This window comes from Lampris incognitus, chromosome 2, assembly GCF_029633865.1.
Source record: "Lampris incognitus isolate fLamInc1 chromosome 2, fLamInc1.hap2, whole genome shotgun sequence".
NCBI classification, from domain to species: Eukaryota; Metazoa; Chordata; class Actinopteri; order Lampriformes; family Lampridae; genus Lampris; species Lampris incognitus.
Window position 1 is genome coordinate 103910610 of NC_079212.1, and position 23195 is coordinate 103933804.

The 23195-nt window shown below is 43.8% G+C and overlaps 1 protein-coding gene across 1 annotated transcript in view; it reads right to left on the reverse strand.

Moving 5' to 3' along the window:
* LOC130131340 (dedicator of cytokinesis protein 3-like) overlaps positions 1 to 18183 on the reverse strand; it is a 287178-nt gene extending 268995 nt beyond the window's left edge. Inside the window, exons 1-2 of the mRNA XM_056301001.1 lie at positions 18177 to 18183; positions 17789 to 17872 (exon numbers count right to left, since the gene is read on the reverse strand). Coding sequence (XP_056156976.1) covers positions 17789 to 17872; positions 18177 to 18183 — 91 coding nt within the window. The remainder of the gene's footprint in view (positions 1 to 17788; positions 17873 to 18176) is intronic.
* Positions 18184 to 23195: the final 5012 nt, after the last annotated feature.

Consider the following 23195-nt stretch of genomic DNA (forward strand, 5'->3'; position numbering starts at 1 on the left):
TGCAGGAAGCCGGGTGTGGGTATGTGTCCTGTTTGTTGCACGAGAACCCCCTCTGGTTGGGCCGGGTGCTACATCCCTCTGGCAAAACTCCTCACTTTCAGGTGAAAAGAAGCGGTGGTGACTCCACATGTATCAGATGAGGCATGTGGTAGTCTGCAGCCCTCCCCTGGATTGGCAGAGGTGGTGGCGCAGCAACCGGGATGGCCCAGAAGAAGAGTGGTGTAATTGGCCGGGTACAATTGGGGAGAAAAACAGATGGGGGGAAAAGTCCCGTTTTAAATTTTCAGACTTCTGCTTGATGATGTCGTTTGTGCCAACATGGATAATAACATTGTGAACATATAGGTGTTTGCTAAGAAGACACAGGATCTGCTGCACAATGCCTACAATTTTAGCACCTGGCAGGCAATGGGTCACTACAGTTTTTGTTTTAATTTGTCATATGACAGAATCATCGACAATTAGGGATGTTGGAGAGTGCAGTGGGGGCTTGCAGTGGAAACACATGGTCATAGCCTGGAGTGCGACATTACTGCCAGCTGGTTCTGAAGGAGTGACAACCAACTTTGATCAGTGGCCAGAGAGATTGACCGAGCAGCTGGATAGTGCCACCAGAGCAGGGAGCACCAACACACATCGAGGCAGTGGCTGTGAGGACAAGGTAAGATGGAGGTCTCATGTCAGCAGGGCAGGGGGAACTCCCGCTCGTCCAGCATGCCACACCAGCTGAAGCTCAGCAGGAGCGGCAGCCATAGGTAGGACAGGAATGATGGCCCAAAGCAGCAGCTGCTCCCACAGCAGTTGCACCAGCAGCAGGATAGTGTACGTCAACAGTAGCCATGGATATATCCACTAGGTGGACCAGAGCATCCACAGGTAGAGCCCCAAAGAGTTTTGAGAGGTTGAGAGCTGGAGGTGAAATCACCTGGAGACAGCTCTTCTTGCAGTTTCTGACCACCATTTTTGGTCCAAGTGGCCAGGGAGTTCAGGGTCAACCAGCAGGATGGTCTTGGATGCATCAAAGAGTCTCACAGGATGGTGTCAGAGCCGAGCTCATCACAGCAATCTCTTTTGCATGAACAGAGGCAGTGTCAATAAAATTGGAGAATAACCTGTTTTAGTTCATCTGATAGTCTGCGGATGTGTAATCTCCGGTTGTGCATCGTAATTCCGTTACTTTTGTCTACTCTGTGTATTTTACACTTATTGTATGTCTGTCCATCCTGGAAGAGGGATCCCTCCTCTGTTGCTCTTTCTGAGGTTTCTCCCCCTTATGAGGTTTTTCTTTTTTTTCTTTTTTCTTTTTATTTCTGATTTTTCCATTTTTTCTCCCAATTCAGTGGCCAATCGATCCCTATTTTAATTCAAACACCCACCCTCGTACTGCATGCGTTCGCCAACTGCATCTCTCCGGCCGGCAGTCTCGAAGGACACCGCCTCCCCACTTTCGTGACAAGGCGACTCCAGGCCGAACCACTGTTTTTTCCGACACACACAGAGACGCATTCACGTGACGAACACAAGCTGACTCCGCCCCCCTCCCGAAGACAGTGTTGCCAATGACTGCTGCTTCATTGAGTCTGGCCATAGTCGGATCTGACAAGACCGGGGCGCGAACCCCAGTCCCCAGTGGGCAACTGCATCGACACAAAGCCGATGCTTAGACCGCTACACCACCACGGACTATTATGAGGTTTTTCTTGTTGAGTTTTCTCTCATCCATTTCAAGGGTCTGAGGATAAGAGGTGTTGTATATCGCACTGATTGTAAAGCCCTTTGGGACTACTTTCTGATTCTGAGCTATACACATTAACCTGATTTGACTTGAATTGAAAGATAGAAATAGAGAAACAGAAACGAAGAAGAATAAAAGGGGATGAAGAAAGAGAGGATGGCAGCAACAAATATGTCCACAGTGACAGATAGGAAGTCAGGGTTCAACCCTTAACACTTTATCCTATGACTAACCCATATGCCCGCATGTGTCAGAGAGCTTGTGTGTAAAGTGTGTGTGGGCATATATGTGTGTGTGAATGGGGCATGCAAGCTACTCATCCCAATAGTCCACAGTGAACAAACTACTGACCTAAAAAAAAAAGAGTCAAGCTCTTTCCACATGGATAGACATATATGTAATGCCTCCATGGGACAGAGAGCTGTCAAAGACATTCAGCGAGCAACCGGTATAGCGGATGTAAAACCATGACAATTCAAAATTACTAGTGCCCAGGGACTGAATGTGTACATGCAGCTCTCCAAGCCATCTTCTTAAACACCGGAAACATAATGTGTCTCCATTCGAGCAGGAAAATAAATTATTGTGTCTTAAGGATGGGGTTTGGGTTGACCAGCACTCACCCAGAGATACATGACAACACAGATATACACACAATGCTGATAGTCACATCAAATTTATTTCACAATGTAGGTACAAAAGAATGGTTACCAAATGTCTTTCTTCCCGAATTATTGGTAGGGCTTGTTGTTTTTTATGTCTCCTGGAGTAAATGATGGCTGACACCTCTGATATTGGGTAATGCAATGAGAACCAGGAATCAAGGAGTATCTCAAACATCTGTTTATTGCCTTTACACACCTTGCAATGAAACTTAATGTAGCTTCACCAAGATTCTGTCAGACATTATTCATTTAAAACATAGCAGGCTCGGTTGTACGAGGGTGTAAAAGCAAGCATTTGCACCCTCAGTTTAATATTTTGCACCCTGACATGAAATTTGAATAATAAATGCCTCGCATTTGTGAGTGGTAAGTGGGAACTCTTGCTGAGTGCATTGCAAGATGGTTAGTCTAATCATTTGGCTGAGTGCACTGCATGATAGGTAGTCTAACCATCATGCAATGCATTAAGCAAGCCCGCGATTGAAATTGCGCAGGTCTGCGACTGTGTCGATCTGTGCTTGGGTGCCTCTAACTGCAGCTGGACAACTTCAGAGTACTAGTTTTTAGCATGGATATTCAAAAATAGTTGGGGAGGCTGAAGTTGAACACCAGAAACACTGCCTCCACAGCTGCAGACAACAGTAATATTACCAACAGTAAAGTCGTTATAAAGACTCCATCTAAAGCTGGCCTAGCCATCTCAAATTTAACACCTACCACCAGCTCGCTCCTGCCGCCTGACTCACCCCCACCCCTTGAGCCGCAACCTCAGCAAGTGCCAGAAAACCTCGGTAAAGAGCCTGTGCAGGTGTGTCTAAATAAATACCCAACTCGTCTATACAGTGGGGTAAGGTGATCAATTTGTAGCACCTAACACTATTTTTCATTGCTGTTGCTGGCTCACACTTTAGCTACTAGTGCACCCCCGCTAATTTCAGGGTAGCATGGTGGCCCAGTGGTTAGCACTGTTGCCTCACAGCAAGAACGTCCTGGGTTCAAACCCCAGGCCGTTCCAGGTCCTTTCTGTGTGGAGTTTGCATGTTCTTCCCATGTCTGCGTGGGTTTCCTCCAGGTGCTCTGGTTTCCTCCCACCATCAAAAAGACATGCATGTTCGGGTTAATACTCCTGGCTGTGCCCCTGAGCAAGGCAATGGAAAGAAGAACTGGGAGTTGGTCCCTGGGTGCTGCAGCTGCCCACTGCTCCTATACAATAGGATGGATTAAATGTAGAGAACAAATTACAATGATGAAATAAAGTGGCTTTCTGCTTTCTTCTTCTTCAGATGCACCCTAAGTCATTTTGTTGTGGAACTGGGCCTGAAACATAGTCAGCCCCTTTCTGGTTTTGCCATTTTCACTGAGATAGGTTTAATTAACATTTACAAAAGAAAAGCGATTTGTGTGGTGCTGATGACAGCCCAAGAGAAGCAAGTCATTGCCTATCCAGAGTTTGGACTGTAAATCATAAAACTTCATAGATAACATGTGCTAAGACCAGAGACTACTCTTGCAATCAAACACATTTAGTTTCAAAATGTCTTTGTGCATGCTCAACAATCTAGGTAAGGAAATCACAGAAAGCTGAATCAGTTCATCTGGACATACCGAGAGAAACGTTGCATCACTCATCTAAGTGACCTCTCTGATAGATAGTTTGATCTACTGAAGAGGTCACTTAGATGAGTGATGAAATGCTTCTCTCGATAAACGTTGTGTCCAGATGAACTGATTCAACTTCCTGTGAAGTTTGGTGTCATTTATGTCATCATTTAAATCAAACAAGTGTTGGGTCTGAAAGTGTGATCATTATATTCAGACAATTTCAAAATTGAAAATGTGTCTGCACCAACAAATATTTATGGTAGGCCTCTAAGTGTATGCAACTGACAACTTGTGTGAGATTATCTAAATTGTTTTGATATGATAATCCTGAACCATAAAGTAGTCAAGGTCAAACTATACCAAAAATTATCTGCAAATGCTTTTTGATTCAAATTTGCAATGACCAAAAAAAAATAACTTGAACAAAACAAAATACATCACTTTGTGAGAAACAAAAAATATAACAGCAACATTAATGACATATTCAATTAGTTTAATAATGTCATACAGCCTTTATCTGTGCTAATGAGTCTCTCACCAGTAGCTCCAGTGGAAAACAACATTACATGAATTTTCTTTCACCATTAGAAGATCCCATTGTTTATAATCTGATATGGACAAGGGGATGTTGACTTAATTGGCCCATTAATTAATAACCAATTCCTGTTCGTAAACTACGCTTGATAAAATAGCTACGGTTATTCTCTGGCCCCTCATTTATATGGTAAACATGGGGCTGAACCTGTCGTGTCTGGGTCTATGTGGTAACAGTTGATATGAGGACGTGTGTGTGTGTGTGTGTGTGTGTGTGCGTGTGTTGCATGCATGCGTGCGTGTATATAACTGGGTCACTGTTTGTTAATTGTGGGACAGAATTTTTTCCTATAAATTTATTTCTGATTTTTCCCTTTTTTTCTCCCAATTTAGTGGCCAGTCGATACCTATTTTAATTCAAACACCCACACTCATACTGCATGCATTCGCCAACTGCATCTCTCCGGCCGGCAGTCTTGAAGGAGACCGCCTCCCCACTTTCGTGACAAGGCGACTCCAGGCCGAATCACTGCTTTTTCCGACACACACAGAGACGCATTCACGTGACGAACACAAGCCGACTCCGCCCCCCTCCCGAAGACAGCGTTGCCAATGATCGCTGCCTCATCGAGTCCGGCCATAGTCGGATCTGACTAAACCGAGGCGCGAACCCCAGTCCTCAGTGGGCAACTGCATTGACACAAAGCCGATGCTTAGACCGTTACACCACCGCGGACTACAGGGAGAGAATTTTTTTAATTAGTCAATTATTTTATTAATTTGTGTCGTTGAGTGTGCATGTGCTTCATGTTTGTGTGTGTGTGTGTGTGTGTGTGTGCATTTGTGTGTGTGTGTGTGTGTGTGTGTGTGTGTGTGTGTGTACATACACACAGGGTGTTGTGACGCGTCTAGTGCAGCAGTGTGTAGTTGGAGGGAAGGTGCATGTGTTCTTCCAACCCGCTTGTGTCCTTCCTGCCCTTAGCTTGCTGCCGCTGGCTAGCCTTTGTGGCGAATAGGGAAGCATGCTAGTGTGTAAGCCTTCCCTTGCCAGTACATAGCCTCTCCTTCACCAAGACTCCTGCCAGGCCTCCCCGTGGCCACACGTGGTAACTGGGGTCTTGCGGCCCCAGGCTAACTTGGCAGGGGATCTCGGAGCAGCAGTGGGCCCCAGAGATATGGTGTGCAGGCCCACCCTGGTGGACACACCCTGGCACCTATCAACCACTGCCCCGCTGCCTTGTGGGTGAGTCTGGGAAGACATAAGGCTAAGGGAGCTTACCCCAACAGAAAAGCAAGCTGTGGCGGCACGCTTCGAGGCGGTTTCCGAAAAACTGGATTTCCGGCAGCCCCCTGCAGTTGTGTGGAGGTGCTGGTCGTCTAGGGATCCCCCTTGCCATCGGAACCATCTCCTCTACAATCAAGTCATGTGGCGTTGGGAGAAGCGCACCCCCCATGCCACTTTAAAAACCATCTCTGCGCAGGTGTCTTCTGCTATCTGAGTCCTCAAAGGACCCACAAATAGAAGAAGATGGTCATCATCGGGCACGATGGACAACCAGCAAGCAAGCAAGTGTGTGTGTGTGTGTGGGTGTGAGAGATGAGGTGTTTGTATTTTGTTTTTTTTGTTTTTTTTTTGGTAGGTGTGCAGACACCCATCAGTTTGAATAAATGTCCCTAATATACATTCGATCTCATATCTTTTCCCTGAGGAGAACAATCATCTTCCCTCCCATAATCACTCTATAAAGGAATATTAGAGAGATCATAATCTTATCAAAGCATCTCACAAAAATCATATTGGCGATAAGTTATTGCTAAGAGGGAGGCGAAAATCAAAAAGTCTCTTCTGTTGACGTGTTAAGCTTCTGACGACATTCAATAAGCACAACTGATTATTGAGCTCCTTAGAAAGATCTATTGCACAATAGTTATTAGGCGCCCTTATTATTGTGCAACAGATGTTTCTAAGGAGCTCAATAATCAGATAATATACAATAATATATATATATATGTGTGTGTGTGTGTGTATACACACATATATGGCATATATGTGTGTGTGTGTGTGTGTGTGTGTGTGCATGTATATATGTATATATATGCATATACACACACATATATGGCATTTTTCTTCAAGGAAAATGCCAGATAGAAGGATTCCTCTGCCAGGCGTCGGTGACAAGAGAAGACTACTGCAATGTGGACACTTACGTGGGATTAACAGAGGGCCCTTTTAAAATTGGGTTTAACGCCCATATGAGTAGCTTCAGAAATTAATATGCAAAAAAATACAACAGCCTTAAGCCGCCACATTTGGTCATTGGCAAGACAAGAATATGTTATTCTGTCTCATGGAAAATCTTTGCAAAGATTAGTGCATATTCAGTTAGGGGTAAAAGATGTAACCTGTGCCTGGCAGAAAAGTATTTTATTATTTGCAGACCTGATATGTCCACCTTGACACCTTGAATAATAGAAACGAATTGGCCACCAGTTGTAGATACCGAAAAAAAATATCTCCTTTGTAACTATAAGTAAAATGTCTTTATTATCCTCCCCACCCCAATATGACATTTATTAGTTTTTTAATATACTTTTAATATTTTTTAATATTTTCACTACCTGTCCCTCCAACTGTGCCCCAACACCATCCCACTATATAATTCACATAAATTACAAGCCCCAGTCCCTTAACCCATTGGTTGTGATGTTTTCTACCCCTCCATTGGTTGCTGTGCATCATAAATACCTACTCCATTGGTTGTTATAGTTTGAATGTTTCCTCATCTGATTGGTTGCTGTCCAACCCGAAATTAAGGACGTGATGCTGGGCAAACTAAGCTGTATGATTCTGATGTCCGGAGACATGAGCCAGTCACCATCCCGGATGACATGCCACCAATTCACCCACCTGACCACCATATGGACACAAGACCCCCCACATGGAGCGAGGTGGAGAGGACGGTAAAGCAGGCAAGATCGATGTCAGCTCCTGGGCCCAATGGTATCCAGTATAGACTCCATAAGAACACTCCTGGAGTCCTGAAATACCTCTGGAAGCTGATGAAAGTGGCATGGCAGAAAAGAGTCATACCCAGGGCATGGTGAAGAGCAGGAGGCATTCTGATCCCCAAGGAAAAGAACTCTCCCTGCATCAGCCAGTTTCACCAGATCAGCCTTCTTAATGTAGAGGGAAAGATATGTTTTAGTGTGATTGCCCAAAGGCTCTCCACATTCCTGCAAAGAAACAACTTTGTTGATACATCAGTGCAGAAAGCCGGGATCCATGGCTTCTCAGGATGTCTGGAGCATGCTAATATCATCTGGCACCAGATACAAGCTGCCAAGAAAGAACGGAGAGACCTGCACGTGGTTTTCTTAGACCTTGCCAACGCTTTTGGATCAGTTCCTCACAAGATCCTGTGGACGGCGTTTGATTTTTTCCATGTCCCCAAAAATATCACGGAGTTGGTCAAGACCTATTTTCAGGATCTCCAGTTCTGTGTCACAACACAGAACACCACCACCACTTGGCAACATCTGGAAATAGGCATTATGGCGGGCTGCACTATTTCCCCCCTGGCATTCATCATGGCAATGGAGCTCGTCATCCGTGCATCGCGATGGGTGGTGGGAGGCGAAAGGTCCAGGAATGGCCTGCGTCTTCCACCAATCCGGGCGTAGATGGATGACTTGACCACCATAGCAACAACAAAACCATGCACCAGGCGCCTGCTGCAGAAACTCCAGGAGAACATCAAGTGGGCACGAATGGAGTTTAAACCAAGCAAATCTCGCAGCATCTCCATTGTCAAAGGCCAACTAGTAGATGAACGGTTCTGCACTAGTGATCAACCAATCCCCACGGTCCGGGAGAAGCCCATCAAGAGCCTCGGACGATGGTACAATGCAGACCTCAAAGACACCCAGCAACTGGAGCGACTTCGCCAGGATACAATCAGTGGCCTCAGGCAAATCAACAACACTGCACTGCCCGAGAAGTTGAAGCTTTGGTGCTTTCAATTTGGGCTGCTACCCCGACTCATGTGGCCAATAACCATGTACGAAGTCTCACTATCTCATGCCAATCGCTTGGAGAGGCTAGTGAACTCGCAGGTGAGGAAGTGGCTTGGACTGCCAAGGTGCCTCAGCAGTGTTGGACTCTACGGCAATGGAGCCCTCGCACTGCCAATTTCCAGCCTGGTTGAGGAATTCAAATGTGCCAAAGTGAGGCTGGACATGTCCCTCACAGAATCCCGAGACCCAATAGTGAGAGGAGTTGCTCCAACCCTAGCAACAGGGAAGAAATGGACCCCGGCTGCAGCTGTACTGGAGGCGAAATCTGCCCTCCGCCACCGAGACGTAGTAGGCCATGTTCAACAAGGCAGAGGCGGCCTTGGCCTGGGAATAAAAACACCTACCTGGCAAAAGGCGACTACTACCGAACGGCGAACTATGGTGGTTGAGGAGGTCCGCCGACAGGAAGAAGCAGCCAGATGTGCTAAAGCCGTAGCACAAGCCAAACAGGGTCGCTGGATGAGGTGGGAGGGTGTTGAAAAGAGGAAACTCACATGGAGTGAGCTCTGGAGCATGGAATCAAACAGGCTGAGTTTCATCATCAAGGCCACATATGATGTCCTGCCCTCTCCCATAAATCTAAATCTCTGGTTTGGAGAGAATCCATCTTGCTCCCTGTGTACAGCCCCTGCAACCCTCAAGCATATCTTGGTTGGCTGCAAGACCAGCCTTACCCAAGGCAGATACACCTGGCGACACAATCAGGTGCTCAGGTGCTTGGCAGCTGAACTCGATTGCAAGAGGGTTTCCATCAATGCCCAACCCTTCAACAACCAGGAAGGGCCCCGGCGTTTCCCAGCTTTCATTCGAGAGGGGGATAAACTGAAGGCCAACCCTTCACTTCCCAACTTAGGCTCACTAAACTCAGCCAGGGATTGGGAAATGCGAGTGGACTTAGGCCAGAAGCTCATCTTCCCGACAGAGATCGCAACAACCACCTTGCGACCAGACCTCGTCCTCTGGTCCAACGCTAACCAGCTCGCTTACATCATTGAGCTCACAGTCCCCTGGGAGGATGCAGTCGATGAAGCGTACGAGCGTAAGAAGCTGCGGTACGCCAACCTAGCAGCCGAAGCAGAGGACAGAGGCTGGAAGGTGAAGGTGCGCCCTGTGGAGGTGGGTTGTAGGGGCTTTGTTGCCAGCTCCACAGCAAAACTCCTGAGGGAACTAGGAGTCAGGGGGCAGGCCCACAGGAGAGTGATCAAAGAGCTAGCCAACACTGCTGAGAGGACTAGCCACTGGATCTGGCTCAAAAGGAGAGACGCCGTCTGGGCTGCCAGGGTGAACAGCTAACCACAGGTCACACACCCAGGACCGATCAACCTGTGGTGGGCCTGCCTCAGCGGAGGGTGTCTTGTGATAAACGGCCGAAACACCCTGTGATGCTGAGGTACACAACTGATGATGTGTCCTGGTGGTGGCAATGTCACCTTGGCAGACATCTCCAGTTTGATCTCCACTGAATCTGTTGCAGTGCAAACACTAGGGATTTTAACAACCAGTCCTTTTTTTGAATCTATATCAAACCACATTAGAAGCTGATGAGTGCGAGACACATGAAACAGGCCTGTACTGCTATGCATTAAAATCTTTTTTCCTGTATCTGTGTTGATATATATATATATATATATACACTACCGTTCAAAAGTTTGGGATCACATTGAAATGTCCATATTTTTGAAGGAAAAGCACTGTACTGTTCAATGAAGATAACTTTAAACTAGTCTTAACTTTAAAGAAATACACTCTATACATTGCTAATGTGGTAAATGACTATTCTAGCTGCAAATGTCTGGTTTTTGGTGCAATATCTACATAGGTGTATAGAGGCCCATTTCAAGCAACTATCACTCCAGTGTTCTAATGGTACAATGTGTTTGCTCATTGGCTCAGAAGGCTAATTGATGATTAGAAAACCCTTGTGCAATCATGTTCACACATCTGAAAACAGTTTAGCTCGTTACAGAAGCTACAAAACTGACCTTCCTTTGAGCAGATTGAGTTTCTGGAGCATCACATTTGTGGGGTCAATTAAACGCTCAAAATGGCCAGAAAAAGAGAACTTTCATCTGAAACTCGACAGTCTATTCTTGTTCTTAGAAATGAAGGCTATTCCATGTGAGAAATTGCTAAGAAATTGAAGATTTCCTACACCGGTGTGTACTACTCCCTTCAGAGGACAGCACAAACAGTCTCTAACCAGAGTAGAAAAAGAAGTGGGAGGCCGCGTTGCACAACTGAGCAAGAAGATAAGTACATTAGAGTCTCTAGTTTGAGAAACAGACGCCTCACAGGTCCCCAACTGGCATCTTCATTAAATAGTACCCGCAAAACACCAGTGTCAACATCTACAGTGAAGAGGCGGCTGCGGGATTCTGGGCTTCAGGGCAGAGTGGCAAAGAAAAAGCCATATCTGAGACTGACCAATAAAAGAAAAAGATTAAGATGGGCAAAAGAACACAGACATTGGACAGAGGAAGACTGGAAAAAAGTGTTGTGGACGGATGAATCCAAGTTTGAGGTGTTTGGATCACAAAGAAGAACGTTTGTGAGACGCAGAACAAATGAAAAGATGCTGGAAGAATGCCTGACGCCATCTGTTAAGCATGGTGGAGGTAATGTGATGGTCTGGGGTTGCTTTGGTGCTGGTAAGGTGGGAGATTTGTACAGGGTAAAAGGGATTCTGAATAAGGAAGGCTATCACTCCATTTTGCAACGCCATGCCATACCCAGTGGACAGCGCTTGATTGGAGCCAATTTCATCCTACAACAGGACAATGACCCTAAACACACCTCCAAATTGTGCAAGAACTATTTAGAGCAGAAGCAGGCAGCTGGTATTCTATCGGTAATGGAGTGGCCAGCGCAGTCACCAGATCTGAACCCCATTGAGCTGTTGTGGGAGCAGCTTGACCGTATGGTACGCAAGAAGTGCCCATCCAACCAATCCAACTTGTGGGAGCTGCTTCTGGAAGCGTGGGGTGCAATTTCTCCAGATTACCTCAACAAATTAACAGCTAGAATGCCAAAGGTCTGCAATGCTGTAATTGCTGCAAATGGAGGATTCTTTGACGAAAGCAAAGTTTGATGTAAAGAAAATCTTATTTCAAATACAAATCATTATTTCTAACCTTGTCAATGTCTTGACTCTATTTTCTATTCATTTCACAACATATGGTGGTGAATAAGTGTAACTTTTCATGGAAAACACAAAATTGTTTGGGTGATCCCAAACTTTTGAACGGTAGTGTATATATATATATATATATAAATCCAGTGAGTCAAGTAAATTCTTTATGTGACAGTACAAGTCTGTTTCATGCCATAAGCAATCGTCTTATCTTATCTTATGATTATTTTGCTCCTTATTTGTTTATTTGTTGAGCACTTTCCCTACCGTTGAGTGTTTCTTTTAACAAAGTTTTATATATATATATATATATATATATATATATACATATATATGTGTGTGTGTGTGTGTGTGTGTGTGTGTGTATATGTGTGTGTGTATATATATAAAACAAGAACAGAGTGCTCTTCAATTATGTGTACATGGATGCAATAGGTAAGAGTTGCATTCAAGTTCTTATCTAATGAAGAGAACAGCTGGACTGCCTGACTGTCACATCTTACATAACATGTTGGTTACTGAGGTGCCGGTAACTTCTTTTTCACATTTTTGAACATTATCACCCCCATGGTGATAATGACTTAATTTTGCCACAAAACAAAGTCTGACATCCTTAGGTTATCTGTCTGTGTTGTAAGTTTTTTCACTATGGATAGGTACATTTCTTTTAGTGTGTGGCTGGTCACGCGTGGCTCGGGTCCTGGGCTGTTCCACTGGCGTCTGGACACTGCTTGGCATCCTCCTCATCATATTCGTCATATATTTTATAATTCCATTATAATTCTGTTAACCTCTTTCAGTGTTGTATTGTGTTAATTGTGTAAACACAACATCCATTGCACATTGTCCATCTTGGGAGAGAGATCCCTCCTCTGTTGCCCCCCCCCCCCCCCCCGAGGTTTCTTCCTATTTTTTCTCCCTGTTAAAGGGTTTTTAGTTGTTCCTTATCCAATGCAAGGGTCGAAGGACAGGATGTGGTGTTGCTGTAAAGCCCCTTGAGGCAAATTTGTAATTTGTGACGTTGGGCTATACAACTAAAATTGACTTGACTTAAAGAAGTTAAGTTAAATTTTGTATCGCCACACCATTTCTGGGTACTGGGTACTTTGAGTGCTTTAATAAAGTCCAAGGTACTTAGACACCGGCACTGTAGGAGAGAGCCACCAAAGCTAGCCAGCATCTACTTTAAAATACATTTCCATATCTTTTTATTATTAGTTAGTTAAACATGTATTGGGTGTGCAACACGTGTATAGCATGTGTATAGTATACACCAAGACTGTGAGATGAGCTCACCAGGTGAATCTGGACAATACGTCTCGATGCATGCTCAATAGTCCAGGTAAGGAAGTCCAAGAAAATCAAATCAGTTCATCTGGACACAGCGTTTATTGAGATTGATGAAACATTTCTCCTGATAAACGTTGTGTCCAGATGAACTGATTCATCTTTCTTGGGGCCTGGACAATAGTTATAATCTGTTATTGATTAGGTAAATCTACTTTACTCCCAAAGCGGGGGATGTAGTTGAAGGAAAGGAGAATGGAAAAGAGCATTTCAAATTGTCTGCAGGTCTGGTGAAAAGTGATAATCATGAGCAGAGGGTTCTGGGGTTTCAGAACCCTGGCAGTGCTTTAATGTGTCTCTGCAGCACCTTGTGCCACACCTCCAGCAATGACGACACACTGTTCATTCACATGGTCACCCACATGCAGATATATAAAGAACCTGAAAAGCAGACTTATTATCATGCACTCACAGACAGAATCAGATGAGCTGCAGAGAAACTATAAAGGCAGACACACAGGGTCACATAAAAAGACGTGTGTGTGTGTGTGTGTGTGTGTGTGTGCATGTGTGCATGTGTGTCAGCAGCGATGCTGTTGCTTTTCGCCATGATAATCAATTTATAGTCTTCATATTTTGACAGTACTATTTCTCGCTGCTCTGCTAAGAAAAAGTCTCTTATGCACACACACACACACACACACACACACACACACACACACACACACACACACACACACACACACACACACACACACACACACACACACACACAAATCCCATCCTCTTCCTGTTGGAGGTGGAGGGATGGGGGGAGGTATAGAGGGAAAGAAAGAGAGAGAGAGATGCAGATAGAGAAAAACAGAGAGAGAGAGACATTTTGACTTAAAAAAAAACAACTTTCATACAATATCAAATTCACAGCAGCTTTGAAACAGACTCATAGAGGCAGACAGAAATCACATTATCTGAAAACTTCATTAAAACTTAATTCATCATTCATCACTGAACAAATATCATCATAACACCACTGATTTACAAACACAACCACACCATTCATTAATTTATGAAATGTGAAATCAATTAAAACTCTGACTTTTATGAGAGAGGTGAACACGGGGACTATTTCTTCACACAGTTTCCCTTCCATCTTGTTCTTTCTAGTGGTATATACTGACAGTTTAGCTTCGCCAGCAAGAAAGTTTATGCCACTTTGTTACTGTTTTTTTAAATTTTTTATCCTGTTCCCGAAAATAAAAGCAGTTTTAGACCACACTTCATTAAAGGAAGTAAACAAACTGGGGGGGGGGGGGGGTTAATGGCATCCATCCCAGAGGCTTGTCTCACAAAGTATATTCTACAGAGTCAGGGGGCCTAACTATGTTTCAGCTTAGCAAAACCTAACAACGCAGTCATGAATAACTCGATTAACTCTCTATCACTAAGGTGGTTAATGACTGTGATGAGCTGGGACCTGGTTGGATACTCTAACTGGGTCGACCAGTGTATATATTCACACTTCTATGTGCATGTACACACAGCAGCGCAAGGTTCACAGCGGATAGCCAGTTGCATGAAACATGGAGCAGTCGTTGGTGTCTTATTTCTTAGTACAGGAGCAAGAAATAATACTCCTGAAATATGAAGAGTATAAATTAATTATCATGGGAAGAAGCAACGTTATCTCTGCTGCCAAGGCCAGAGAGGAGCGCTGTAGTAGGTTAAATTTGATTATCACTGCTGTCTTGGCTAAGGCACAGTGATCATAATAAATAGCTAAATATATTTATCTTCACTTCGAGTAAGACATAAAATGCACTAGCACTCACAAATGGTCTGTTGGCTAATTTATCTTTTCTTCATTGCTCTTCAGCTACAAGACTAAATATGAAAATATAGAAAATATTTGCCATGCTCTTATTCTTTTAGTGTTTTGATTGTTTGCCTGCTCAGAAGCAAATTAAGAACTGATCTGAACTTCCAGCAAACGTGAAAAAAGTGAACTAAAAAGGACAGGATAATTCACACAGTTGTATGTCTATACTGTTCAATAGATGTGGGCACAGAAGACATCAAAATAATCCCCAAGTCATACTGAGTTGCTGCATTTCTGCCAAACCTAAACTCATACCCCAGAAAAAACTCTGAAGAAGACTCTGAAACACAAAAGTGAAGGCAAATACATTATCCCCAGGATGGGGAAGAAGTAGAAGAAGAAGAATGACGCTTTATTTTGTCATTGTACAGGTTACAATGACTTTGTTCTCTGCATTTAACCCATCCTATTGTATAGGTGCAGTGGGCAGCTGCAGCACCCGGGGACCAGCTCCAGTTCTTCTTTCCATTGCCTTGCTCAGGGGTACAGACAGGAGTATCAACCCTAACATGCATGTCTTTCTGATGGTGGGGGGAAACCCGAGCAACCAGAAGAAACCCACTCAGACATGGGGAGAACAAGAAAACTCCACACAGAAAGGACCTGGAACGGTCTGGGGTTCGAACCCAGGACTTTCTTGCTGTGAGGCAACAGTGCTAACCACTGGGCCACCATGCCGCCCCTCGCAATTTAACCCGCGATTCTCAGGAAACTACTTTCTTTTCAAAATCTAATTGGCTGTTCAGATAATGAAAGCAGTTGAAATCAGTATCTAAATTGCCACTGTGTGCAAGCGACAAAAACCAGATTCCAGCTCTGGGTATGACTGAATGTTAAAGGGAAGGCTATTAAACCAGCCGTTGCCACACAGGCTAGTATAATAGCCTATATCTGTCTCTAGTATACTGAGGGGTGTATTTTATGACCGAGGGGAATTAAATGTTGGATTGATGCCATGAAATTAACTCAGCCTTGAATATAAGCCTCAATAGGGAGAACAGGAGACAGAAGGAGAGAAAAGAAAAGGTGTGAGTAAAAGTGAAAGAGGAGCATGGATGGTGACAGAAGAGCTAAAAGGAGAGGAGAGGAGAGGAGAGGAGAGGAGAGGAGAGGAGAGGAGAGGAGAGGAGAGGAGAGGTGGCAAGACATGAGACGGAAGAGAAGGAGGGAACGAGAGAAGAAGCCATGACCACATTAAATAAGATGAGCAAAAATAAAGAAAGAGAGAGGATGGACAAAAGACGGACTGAGAGGAGGGGAAAGAAAAAAAGACATGGAGAAGAGAAAAGGAGATGGGAAAAGAGTAGAAAATAAATGATTAGAAAGGAGAAGCCAGTAGAAAAATAGGAAAAAGTGAGAGGAGATAAATCATTGGCCCATCATAAACCTGTTCCTTTCCAATTCCATTAACTGGTCTTTCTCTCTCTTTCTCTCTCTCTCTCTCTCTCTCTCGCTCGCTCGCTCGCTCGCTCGCTTTCTCTCTCTCTCTCTCTCTCTCTCTCTCTCTCTCTCTGTGTCTTCTCCGCCCTCTCTGCAGGTAGGTATAAACCAAGCTCACACCCTCTCTCCTCCCTCCATGGGCTAGGTCATGGACATCCCTCCTCGGGGGGGAAGGCCCAATCTTACCCTGGCTCAGGATCATTGGTTACAGCCTACCGGGCCATGGCTAATGGAGCACATTCACACTCATTATCTACTAAAGACAACATATCCTGGTCTCACATAGAGCCTGGCTCTAGCTGCTAATTTCTGCAAGTCAAACTAGAATAACAATGGGAGTAGCCTTGACTAATATCTCGGGATCACGTCCAGGCCTGCACAAGGCTATTACAAGCCATTTGCAGTCAATATTTGAGAGGGCCATGGATCCAGCACTGAGTAAAGAAAAAGCCCTTTTCTTTACAGTGTTAGTGGAGAGAAGCATCTTTACCGTCCAATGAGAACTGTCAAATTGAGAACAGCGCCTCGTCACAGGGACTTTTATCCGGCGCTCTCTTTCAAACATCAACGAAAATGGACCACGGTTGGTCAGACCAGCAGATCAGATCAAGGTTGACGAAGCTTTAACGATCGATAAACACAGACAGGAAGACATTCTGAGGGCGAAAATGTGACCGAGTAGCCATGACAAAGAAAATAAACCAACACAAATACGTAGCCCAATTGGTTAATTTTAAGATAGAAAATTGGGAATGACTGTCAATAATAGAGAAAATTTGGGTATGTATTATAGGAGTGAAATATCACTCCTTTATTCCTCCTATATTGTTGCATGTTGCTTTTTTCATGTATTATTTTTTCCAAAAGTACATTCTGCTTTGAATGGTCAGATGGGATGGGGACTACTGACTGAGGGTGCGGTACAATCATTTTGACACAATATTCTTTATTTGCGGTTGATTTCACAACAGGACAGAAAAGAGGCTACCGTGGTCATAGCAGTCCAAACAGAGGATATATGATGGATGAAGAGCCGATACTTGACTGGTATGCTAGGCCATTATGCATAAACACCTGTGATGATCGATTATTTCTGTTACAGTTCAAACATTTCGACTAGCAGGTTGATGTATTGTTCTCATTGACACAATAACATATTGGCATACCAGTTCTCTGCCTCTGCTCCCTCGATCGACATTGCAGTGGAGCTGTTGTGATGTATAGTTTCTGATAAAACAACAGTCTCCAAAGCACTTCATTTTGTTTGTCAAGTGTATCACGATAAACAAAAGACAGACACGAGGTTACACAAAAAAGGCAGTATGCAAGAGTAATGGTGTGTGCGTGTGTGTGTGTGTGTGTGTGTGTGTGTGTGTGTGTGTGTGTGTGTGACTATCAGCTGATAGAACTGTGGAGTAGCAGCATGTGTCCAACATGAGTCTTACCTTCACATTTCTCCAGGATCTGAACAGTCTCTCCCACCTCCAGAACCAGGCCCTGGGGCACAGAGCCCCGGAAGCTGCAGGTCACTGCGGATAACAAAGAAAGGATGATGAATGTTTTCCTCAGATATGGAGGAGAAACAAAACAGCCAGTTCATCTGCAGCGGTATAATTTCACTCAAGACAAAGAAAAATCAATTCTTGCACGGCTGTCTCATTTTCTTTCTTTTTTCCCAATCAGGCTTTTTTCAACTACAGGACTCAACTCTTGAATTAGAATTACAGACTGTCTCTCATAACACACACTGGCACATGTGTCATGACAACAATACCTCAACAGTAAAACGTGGCGGTGAACACATGACAGTCAGTAAGTAGCTTTATCACTCACTCTGCATATCCATCCATCCATTATCCAAACGGCTTATCCTGCTCTCAGAGTCGTGGGGGTGCTGGAGCCTATCCCAGCAGTAATTGGGAGGCAGGCAGGGAGACAACCTGGACAGGCCACCAGGCCATCACAGGGCTGACACACACACATTCACACCTAGGGACAATTTAGTAAGGCCGATTCACCTGACCCACATGTCTTTGGACTGTGGGAGGAAACCGGAGCACCCGGAGGAAACCCATGAAGACACGGGGAGAACATGCAAACTCCACACAGGGGATGACCCAGGATGACCCCGAAGGTTGGCCTACCCCGGGGCTCGAACCCAAGGCCTTCTTGCTGTGAGGTGACCGTGCTAACCACTGTGCCACCGTGCCACCTCACTCTGCATATGTACAATTTCATTCATTATTTCCTTCCAAATGCCTTGATTCAAAACTCCCCCAACTCAAAATCATGTCCCTCACCTAACTCGTCTCATGTCGATACTAATGGTGAAATGAACTTCTCACTCAAATAACACAACTGTATTTTGACACATGTTGCAGCTAAGGCATACTATATACTAAACAACACCAGGCATTCGCATGTTATCCACATTTTACCAGTCAAAGTGAGTGCAAGGTGGTTGTAAAGCAATGTTGAAGCTGTGTGTTGTGGTTCAGAATGACATGTAGGCTACCTTGACGGGACTGCTGACTAAGACATTGTTTTGCAAGTAAACCTATAATTCTGATAAATGCAACAAGTTGTACCACAATGAATGAGGCCAAAAGAGAAGTAAAGCTATTTCGCTAATATTTTATCAAATAACTGTAAATACAGTGAGAATAGAGGGGAAAAACATTTCAGATTGTTATGGTGAGATAAATAAATCATTTCAGGGCCACAGGAGTTATGATGGTCACATCTATTGATGAGGTTTTGTACATCAGATCCTCGCATGTCCATCAGTTTGCTCTTGCAATGTTGGCCATCTAATAATTTAGGTTTTGCTCCGCTGTGCCAACCATGTAAGTTGCTAAAAGAAATATGTAAATGGGCTTTGACCAGACATACACTACCGTTCAAAAGTTTGGGATCACCCAAACAATTTTGTGTTTTCCATGAAAAGTCACACTTATTCACCACCATATGTTGTGAAATGAATAGAAAATAGAGTCAAGACATTGACAAGGTTAGAAATAATGATTTGTATTTGAAATAAGATTTTTTTTACATCAAACTTTGCTTTCGTCAAAGAATCCTCCATTTGCAGCAATTACAGCATTGCAGACCTTTGGCATTCTAGCTGTTAATTTGTTGAGGTAATCTGGAGAAATTGCACCCCACGCTTCCAGAAGCAGCTCCCACAAGTTGGATTGGTTGGATGGTCACTTCTTTGAGCAGATTGAGTTTCTGGAGCATCACATTTGTGGGGTCAATTAAACGCTCAAAATGGCCAGAAAAAGAGAACTTTCATCTGAAACTCGACAGTCTATTCTTGTTCTTAGAAATGAAGGCTATTCCATGCGAGAAATTGCTAAGAAATTGAAGATTTCCTACACCGGTGTGTACTACTCCCTTCAGAGGACAGCACAAACAGGCTCTAACCAGAGTAGAAAAAGAAGTGGGAGGCCGCGTTGCACAACTGAGCAAGAAGATAAGTACATTAGAGTCTCTAGTTTGAGAAACAGACGCCTCACAGGTCCCCAACTGGCATCTTCATTAAATAGTACCTGTTAGAGCCTGTTTGTGCTGTCCTCTCCAGAAACTCAATCTGCTCAAAGAAGTGCCCATCCAACCAATCCAACTTGTGGGAGCTGCTTCTGGAAGCGTGGGGTGCAATTTCTCCAGATTACCTCAACAAATTAACAGCTAGAATGCCAAAGGTCTGCAATGCTGTAATTGCTGCAAATGGAGGATTCTTTAACGAAAGCAAAGTTTGATGTAAAAAAAATCTTATTTCAAATAAAAATCATTATTTCTAACCTTGTCAATGTCTTGACTCTATTTTCTATTCATTTCACAACATATGGTGGTGAATAAGTGTGACTTTTCATGGAAAACACGAAATTGTTTGGGTGATCCCAAACTTTTGAACGGTAGTGTACATCCACCACCTCAGAAGCAGATCTCACTGGTCTAGGTCCACTGGGTGACAGGAGGTTAAAAGGGTCAGTTCAGGCCGTGTAAGCAGGGTCGTGATCTTGGTTCTGTCTCTGTTTCTATGTGTGACTTCCACCAGCTATCAAAACAAAGTCCTATTGTTATCAAAGCCTAACCACACATCTTGAGGTCCAGGCAATTCACCTCTGCTGTCACTGTCTCAGTCTCTATCCCACCCCTGTGAACGGTCCATTGTATACTGACTACCAAGACAATGCCATGTTTCATGGCTTCCACTAGCTCCTCAAGGCCTGGGCAGATCATGTGCCGGTCATTCACTCCCTGTCTGCCATTAACGTCATCCTCTCTGTTGCTCACTGTCTCTGTATATATACAGTCCTCAGTAGCTATTTTTACTGCAAACATACAAGTCACCAAATCCACATAAAGACCCATTAAGATCAAGATCTGAACTTGACAACAGGAGATCTTTGTAATTCCCTCTGTTTCTGACACACACTCTCTACAGACATGTGTGCAACCTGTTGCACACAAGTCTGAATTTACTATTGTTATGAAAATAAAAACTTGGGAAGTTGTTAAATTCCATGAATTAGCTATGTACACAAATAAGGGAAAGGGAAGGTTCACAAGATGGTTATGAGACCAGCTATGTTATATGATTTGGAGACAGCGGCACTGATGAAAAGACAGGACGCAGGGCTGGAGGTGGCAGAGTTGAAGATGCTAAGATTTTCATTGGGAGTGATGAAGAAGGACAGGATTAGGAATGATTATATTAGAGGGACCGCTCAGGTTGGACGGTTTGGAGACAAAGCAAGAGAGGCAAGATTGAGATGGCTTGGACATGTGTGGAGGAGAGATGCTGGGTATACTGGGAGAAGGATGCTGAATATGGAGCTGACAGGGAAGAGGAAAAGAGGAAGGCCAAAGAGGAGGTTTATGGATATGGTGAGGGAGGACATGCAGGTGGCTGGTGTGACAGAGGAAGATGCAGAGGACAGGAAGAAATGGAAACGGATGATCCGCTGTGGCGACCCGTAACGGGAGCAGCCCAAAGTAGTAGTAGTAGTAGTAGTAGTAGTAGTAGTAGTAGTAGTAGTTGTGTACAGTAATGAATATTTTTGTGCTCCAATACACTAAGATGCAATGAATCCCATTAAAACCCTGTGGTTAGGTTAAAAAAAATCTATTGTAGTCAATACACTGGCCCATATTTGTTTTTTCTTTTTCTGGTAAATAGTTTATAAGACGTGTCCCACAGATTTGTATCCAAAGCCACCATAGCGTTAGGGTGCCAGTGTGGAAACAGAGCTCATATCACATGGTCATCACACCAATGGCATAGCTCTCTGTGTCTATAAAGGATGCCCATGTCACCCTCCCTTTCAACGTCAGCAATATTGCTAGCCTTCTACCTCCCTTTTTATCATTAATCTCTGTTATTATCTGTCTATCTCGGTCAGTGTCACCATCTCTCTCTCTCTCTCACTGGAAAATGTTTTTGGGTTGTTTGGGGAAGTCTTTTCAAAACCCATGTTCATTCTGGGCTACAGGTACTCCCGGAAAAAACAAGGCCAAATGCCAGCTTCTTAATTTCATTCTGGGGAGTGCAAAGATGGTCATGGACCTGAGCAGAAGGAACAGAGTGGAGGACGCTGGGTATAATGATGCTGTTTTTGTGTTTGTAAAAATGTTAAGAGCTCGTTTAAAAGTAGATTTTTGCTACTTCAAAATGATGGACGAGCTGGAACGTTTTCGCAATGTGTGGTGTTGTAAAAATGTACTTTGCTGTATTGCTGATGATGAGCTGATCTTGGGGGGGGGGTCCTGAGATGATTTAGATTCTGTGAATCTTGTGTTACTGACCATGTTGGTCTTTGTGTTGTAATTTTCTTGTGATTTTTATTAAAGTATTGTTGAAAGTCTCTCTCGCTCTCTCTCTCTCTCTCTCTCTCTCTCTCTCTCTCTCTCTCTCTCTCTCTCTCTCTCGCTCTCGCTCTCTCTCTCTCTCTCTCTCTCTCTCTCTCGGCATTGTCATCATCAGTAATTTCATTTTGATTACCTGTCTCCCCCTCTCTTTTTGTGGCATTGACACCACCTCTGTCTCTATTATCAATATCATTCAATGTGGGGCTGTCACCTTTGTCTGCTTCAAGGTCACTTTCTCCCTTTCTCTCTCTCTCGCTGTCACGTGCTGTCATTACTGTCAGTATGTTACAGTCGAAGACCTTGTCAGCCTGTCAGCGTTTTGATGTGACTGTCACTAACTCTCAGGTTCATCTCTCTCTCTCTCGCTCTCTCTGTCTGTCTGTCTCTCTTTCTCTCTCCCATAATAAATAAAAAGTCAAACAAGAGGAACAAGCCTCACATGAATTTTGCAACTTTTGACATTACAATAAAGATCAAGTGCAGGTTGTTAAAGGCATCAACTGAGATCTGGAGGGTTTTTTTTTCTTTGTTTTTGTGAATTTATTAGGAAAAAAGAAAAAATTAGATTGTAAACCAAAATGTTAGTTTATTGTATAAGTTTGTCAAAATGCATATAAAATCAGTATTGCAAACCAAAACTTTGAGGATCAGAATCATGTTTATTTCCCATATATGTAGGTTTGCACATAGAATTTGACTCCGGTTTCATGGCTCCGGTTTCAATCACTATATGGTGGCCTTTTCTTTCTTTTTCTTTTGTGCTTCCAAATTTTAGTTTCAGATTTTTTTTAATTTTATTTTTTGTTTTGGTTGGGTCATTGGATTTGGATTTGCCTTTGCACTACTACAGTTTCCTTCTTTTTTGAGTGAATGTATGAGGGGTGGGATGGGGTGGGTCTTTGGAGCAGTACTGCTTTACTGCTCTTCTATTAGTCAGATCATAGTTTGATTGGAAGGAAGGTTGGGGTCACCATAGTT